Here is a 6147-nt window from a genome sequence, read left to right as displayed (position 1 = left end):
TTTTCTTCGCGGATTCGCGATCATTCCTGAATGTTATAACGACGTTCACGCAAGGCTCATAAGCTAATTAGAACGTTGCAAAAACGACGACGAAATCGAAGAAGAGAACAGTAATTGTACGTCAATTTAATGTCCGCTAAAAAAAGATTTATTTTATTTCATCCCAGATAGATTTGAGCTTTTTGTTTCAATGACAGCTTTTTCTAAAGATAATACAATTTATATCTTTTTTGTTAGAGGGAGCAATAATTGTTTCATTTATTGCCGTTTTGTTATCACTTACCTGTCAAGTTTATGACACCGTATAAGTCGCAGTAATATATGCATGCTTTTATTCGCGATGCGGCAAACCTTTCTCTTCTCGCATCTTCTTCTTGACAGTCTTGATAATTCGTTTTAATTCAAGAATGGTTCGCTTGATGTGAATCAGCTGTTGCTCGACGTCCTCGCTGCTTACCTTGACAGGTATATCTTTCCTCTTACAAATCTGCTGATACATATTCCAGCAACACGCCTTCACCTGCGTCAACTCCAAATTCTTCGCGGCGGCGGTCTCCTTTATTTTCGAAACAATCGTTTCCCATTTCAATGCTTGCGCTTTCGCCCGATCATATCTCGCTTGCAATTGTGCTACTTTATTATTCAATCCCATTAATATTTGCGATTTTACTTCCGTCAAGTGATGCTATAGGTAAAGAAAAATTATCATTATATAGTTTGATTCTCTCTCTTTCTCTCTCTGTCTCTCTTCTTTTTATTAAGGCTATTTAAGATATATGAAAAACTAGAAAGTATATAAAAAAGTAATATTAAGCTTATTGTCATTTGGAAGAAACTCATCTTAAATTAAATTAGATTAAAAATATTACAGAAACAAAGACAATTAACTAATAATTAAAAAATAAATAGTATAACTTTTTTGTAAAACTACGACGATTTAAGATAATAGGCAATAAATTAGATATACTATTTCTGTTCCTTTCTGTTCTAGCAATTGAAGGTTTCTGTCCTGATGATCAGATAACGCTTGTCTGGCTTCAATTAAAGTTTCGTAACGATTAAAAATTTCATTGATCGACTGAAACTCCCCCGTCTCGTTTACTACTCTATCCAAATAATTTTGATATTTCTTATATTCCTCTACATATCGCTGCATTTTATCACGTACGCCTTCCATATAACGCAATTTCTGCTTTAATTCTTCAATCTATAACAAAAAAGATATTAATTATACAATCAACATAAATTCTTTGTTCTTTTTCCTCTTTTTATTTTTTTATAGCTACTTGATTAAAAATTATAAAAGGTCTTAAGAATCCTGACATTTGTAGTAATATATATAATATTTCTCTCTTTTATCAAGTTCTTTTTATCGTACTTCTTGTCTACATTTCTCTTGGCGCTCATGTTCCTCCTTGATCTTTTGCTCCGCTCGCTCGCGTTTCTCAACGTTTTCCTTAACAAGTGTATTAAATTTTATAAAAGAATCCCGCAATAGCAATTGCTGTTTTCTCGCTTCTTCCCATTGCTCGTCCATATGCTTACGTTTTATCTCTCGTTCCGCTTGTTTCTCTTTCAGTATCTCTTCGACTTGAGCCAATTCTCGACGAGTTTTGATAACTTCGGTTGCTGGACAAATCCTTGCTTTGTCCCATTCCGGATATTTTCTGATATATTTAGATAATAAATACATATAACTTATAATTTTAACAAATCTAATAAATCTAGCATAAATGACAATAGTTGATTAAATTATATTTATTAACATTTCTTTTTTATAAAATTATTTTTTAATAATAAAAATAATGTGTCTCAAAGAGAGTTTATAGAATTCTATTATATCTCATATTCTAATTGATCGTTACGATACATTGTCTATTTTATACCTCTTTATTTTTACATTTTTTACATGTTCTATAATTTTTTATTAACCTTTTATTATCCTTTGATATATTAAAAATAATTAAGAGTAGTTTATTACAACACGGTTATCTTTTGATTATAATACATTACTTGATACATTGACGTTCTTCCTGCTTGGATATAAAGTATTCCGAAACTGCTTTCTGCGGATCCGTCGTAATGACAGCTCTTTGAACGAAATCTTTCGACCCATCTTGAGCTGTGGCCATTTCTTTTTTTTAATATGTCAAAAAATTATTTTAATAACTCGATTTTAAATGAATATATATCACAATCAAGGCGTATTTTCTTAAAAAGTATATATCGAAAGAGAGAAATACGTTCACCTTTCTGCTGTATACGAAATTAATCGATCAAACAAATTGTGAATGTAGTCGCGCATATACATTGATAATTGATACAAGAAAGATCTCTACGCGATAAGGAATATTTGGCCGCTATATACGTAACATCAAAAAGACGAATCAAAGGCAGGAAAAGCGTTGTATAAATAATGAATCATATTTTATTTATATCGTACGTACTTTATACAAGAACTATCAACAATCTTATTTAAAAAAAGCGTGACTATTAACTTACGCGCTGATGAAAGAGAGAGGGAGAGGGAAGAGAGAAAGAGAAAAATAAGAAAGGGATACATAATCGCCGCGGATGACAAATGTATATTAAATCGATTTACGAATGAACTTCCTGGCCGAGCAGAGAGAGTTGTCTGAGCAATTGCTTGGCATTAATAAAAGTCGTGGAACCGTAGATCACCCGTTTATTTACCCCAGCGCCGCTTCGTTGTTTCACATAGTCCACTAGATTCTGGTACTCTATATAGTTGCCGCCACCCACCACAAAAACTATCACATCCTGAAACGTCGGCCGATTCTTCGGCATCTGTTCGGTATGCTTGAGCTGCTTTGGATCGAGATAAAGATAATCCTCAGTCCGCGAGGATTGCTTGGACTCCATTAGTTCATCCACTATCTTGGTGACAGGCAGATTGTGCTTCTTCACCACCAGATTCTTTACGCCCTCCATGACGAATGACGAGCCCTGATTCATCAGCTTGGAGAACATACTGACGGTCTTGGTGCCGCCGCCTTCGTAGCTGCTCTGAATTTCAACTATCCTGGTGTAGCTACGTAATCGTTTGACGTAAATCAGCGGATTTAGATCGCAGCCGGTCGTGGTCAGAGCCGCTTCCAATTTATTATAATCTGCGTCAGACATATTCGTGCAAATATAATAGATAATAGCAAGACGCAATTTATCCTCGGGAGTACCGCAATCTGGATCGCCGATGGTCTCTAATACGCTCCTGTCGAGCGTTTGCTTGCTCATGATTTTTTCCTCCAGTTCAAAGAAAGTATCGAGCCGTCTCGACTTGATCGCGTTTAGAATACCTGTAGCTACCGATGTGTGCATATCTATCAAACGTTTCATCTCTAAAAGCTGCGGCAACGAATTCACTGCACTTGTCAAACGTGCAGTATTATTAGACACCATAGACAGTGCCATTTCGCTGTCATTATCAACCATATGAGATTTAAGTTTCTTCACGTCCTCTTCGAAGGTGCGATATTGCTCCAGTTCCTCCTGTATAGCCTCCGCTACTCTGGGAAAAGGACTGCCCTTATGCTGGCACCAGAAACGATCTCTGTTGTCCAGCTCATAGGCGCGCGTCTTGGAGCGTGTCCCACCAGCGGGTGATCGTCCTATATTTTCTTCTACAACCAGCCTATTGAGTGCCATCTCCAGAACATCGTGCGCCAGTGCCTGGTACGTCCATGTATGATGCAGTGGTGTGGCCATGTCAATGTTACGGTCCAGTACGATGAGCAGAGGCCTTTGGAAACTGTAGTGTCCGGTCGCGCAAGCCTCGCCCTCGAACAGATTATTCCTCGTGTCCCACACATTCTCTCGCAGCTTCTTGTCGATCATTTTAGCGACCATCTCAGCAGCATTGCCCCTGGGACATCTTATGATGGGCACAGTACCTAAAGTGACAAACACTGAAAACAGACAATCTACAATAATGTCCATTACAGACTCCATCTCACTATCCTTGACATCACCGCGATTGATGGCGTGATAAGATATCATGTCGCTGTTCTGATGACGCAAGATAAACAGATCGTCCTCCAAAGTGATAAAGTTCAGGTACTGATCGAACACTTTGTGGATGCTAGCGACGACGCCGCCAAGCAGTGCCGCGGCCGCCAGGTCTTCCATCTTCTGCCGAGAAATCGGCGAGATGAAATTCAGGTGATAGATATCGTACAGGCCGTTCTGCAAGTCCTGACCAATCCTACCGAGATTCTCGTCCGTGGGCGCGCAAAAGTAGACGACCGGCACCTCGGGGATGGAATCGCGGTCAGAGTGCAGTTGCATATGCAACGTGATACCAAGCTCGCGCAGCTCTTTGACGGAGATGAGCGGTGATATAATGTCCTGGCCAAGGCGATCGTAGATGAGAAGCTTCCACGTCGGCACTGCATCTTCCAGCCGCGACTCGGGCCGATTCAGATTCAGCATCTGCTTCAGGGCGTTTATTTGACGGTCGCGTAGGCTCATCGTGACAGCCTAGAGAAACCTAACCTCACTCGCACCTACTTATATCTTCCGATTCTCAAACGATAATTTATTGTTCGTCAAGTTATGTGACTTGTGAACACCACTGCAGTCTCTGAAAGACGGCGAATGCGCTTTCGGTGTCGCATATAGAGTTGCCGTCTGAATTTTCAAGAATCTGTCAACAATGTCCAACACTTGTTCAATTATCGAATCATGTCAAATCGATGGTAAGAACAGACGTTGTGTCACGTTGGCGTTTTCGTGGCCGAGATATATTCGTGTGTGACATCTACATAATCAAGATAGAAATAGATTTTACCGATGTCGAGTAATGTAGAAATCATAATTATCTGAATTGTTGATAACAATAGATATCTTGAATTGAATTTTCTATATAATTGATGATTCTCTTTTCAATACACAATTATGTATTTTATTTTGTCAATTATATATATATACATTTCTCCTCTCCAAATAAGTAAATTAGCATATTAAAATATTTTTATAAAAACAAATTTAGCAAAATTTATCAACAAACAAATCTTACTGAAATATATTAAATTATTGCTTATTACAACAAAGTTTGATTGTTTCTATATCAAATGTGCAAAAACAGTTATACAATATTTTGCTATAACAATGAAATGTGCTATTTTTTTATATTACGAAAGTATTATATATAAACACGGATGCAAATTTTTCAATATTTTCCGTATAAGTGTCATTCGTCAAGATTTCCCATACAGAACAGAATATGGCAGCAACATTTGCAACATTGCCGCAATGTTGCTACAATATTGCCGTAAAGCGAAACACGCGCGTGTTCCTGAAATGCACAAAAGGATAAAGCCGTCCTTAGAAGATTCGGAGATGGTATTTTAACGCAAGGATATTTTCTTCTTTATTATATATGTACCATTAGAAAACAAAAAGATAATTAGAGGATTGATTCTAGAAAAGGGTATCCTTTTGATGAGTTTTCCGACGATTTCAACAGAAAAGTATTCGACTTTTTATATCTAACTTTAAAAAGAAAAGAATGTACATCTCTCGGTTTATAATCGTCTCTGTCGGACCTGAGAAAAATATTTTCTACCTAGAATAGAGTTTAGTTAACGGATTCGTAGAAAGTTAATTATTCATTAAAATTCGTACTTTTCCTTCTTCGTTCATATGTCAAATTGAATTCTCGAAATATAAAAATAATTTTTGCTATTTTGCGGCAAATTACATAATTCGATAATAAAAAACCTATTTGATTCAATTGGCTTATATTACTCATCTTTCCAACATCGAAATTCCTTATAACCGAAAATTTTTATACAATTGTATTTTTCAAAAAAATCAAGTGCATATAGAGAAATATTTATTTCATGTATTTAAATGGCATTAAAACTATCATTTCCATCATTCTTTGAAAAATGCAATTGTATAAAATCGATTATAAAGAATTTATATATATAGTGTGGCGAGTGTGGAAAGCATATATAATTCCTTTATCATAGAGTCATTTTGATATATAAGGCAAAACGAATACCTTCGTTTTTCGACGCCGATTGTTCGACAGGATTGACCAATATATTGCCAGTTGCACACATATATTTATTTCATATACCACAAGTATAAATTTCAAAAAACGGCAGGTTGATTATCCACCAG

At 36.5% G+C, this 6147-nt stretch overlaps 2 protein-coding genes across 2 annotated transcripts; both read right to left on the bottom strand.

Moving 5' to 3' along the window:
• Window positions 1-103: 103 nt before the first annotated feature.
• On the bottom strand, window positions 104-2141 carry LOC138936788 (coiled-coil domain-containing protein 42 homolog). The gene is made up of 4 exons (XM_070302449.1): window positions 2014-2141; window positions 1379-1667; window positions 968-1207; window positions 104-685 (listed from the first exon to the last, which is right to left on the bottom strand). The coding sequence occupies exons 1-4, from the start codon at window positions 2130-2132 to the stop codon at window positions 332-334; spliced, it is 1002 nt and encodes a 333-aa protein (XP_070158550.1). The 5' UTR covers window positions 2133-2141; the 3' UTR covers window positions 104-331.
• Window positions 2142-2163: 22 nt separating this feature from the next.
• On the bottom strand, window positions 2164-6083 carry Slh (sec1 family domain containing Slh). Its single transcript, XM_070302441.1, has 2 exons — window positions 6026-6083; window positions 2164-4777 (listed from the first exon to the last, which is right to left on the bottom strand). The coding sequence occupies exon 2, from the start codon at window positions 4486-4488 to the stop codon at window positions 2599-2601; it is 1890 nt and encodes a 629-aa protein (XP_070158542.1). The 5' UTR covers window positions 4489-4777; window positions 6026-6083; the 3' UTR covers window positions 2164-2598.
• Window positions 6084-6147: the final 64 nt, after the last annotated feature.

This window comes from Polyergus mexicanus, unplaced genomic scaffold (genome assembly GCF_030449975.1).
Source record: "Polyergus mexicanus isolate NDT 795.1 unplaced genomic scaffold, iyPolMexi1.0 SCAF_10, whole genome shotgun sequence".
Lineage (NCBI taxonomy): Eukaryota > Metazoa > Arthropoda > Insecta > Hymenoptera > Formicidae > Polyergus > Polyergus mexicanus.
Note: the sequence above shows the minus strand (reverse complement) of the source record. Positions and strands in the feature narration are given on the sequence as shown.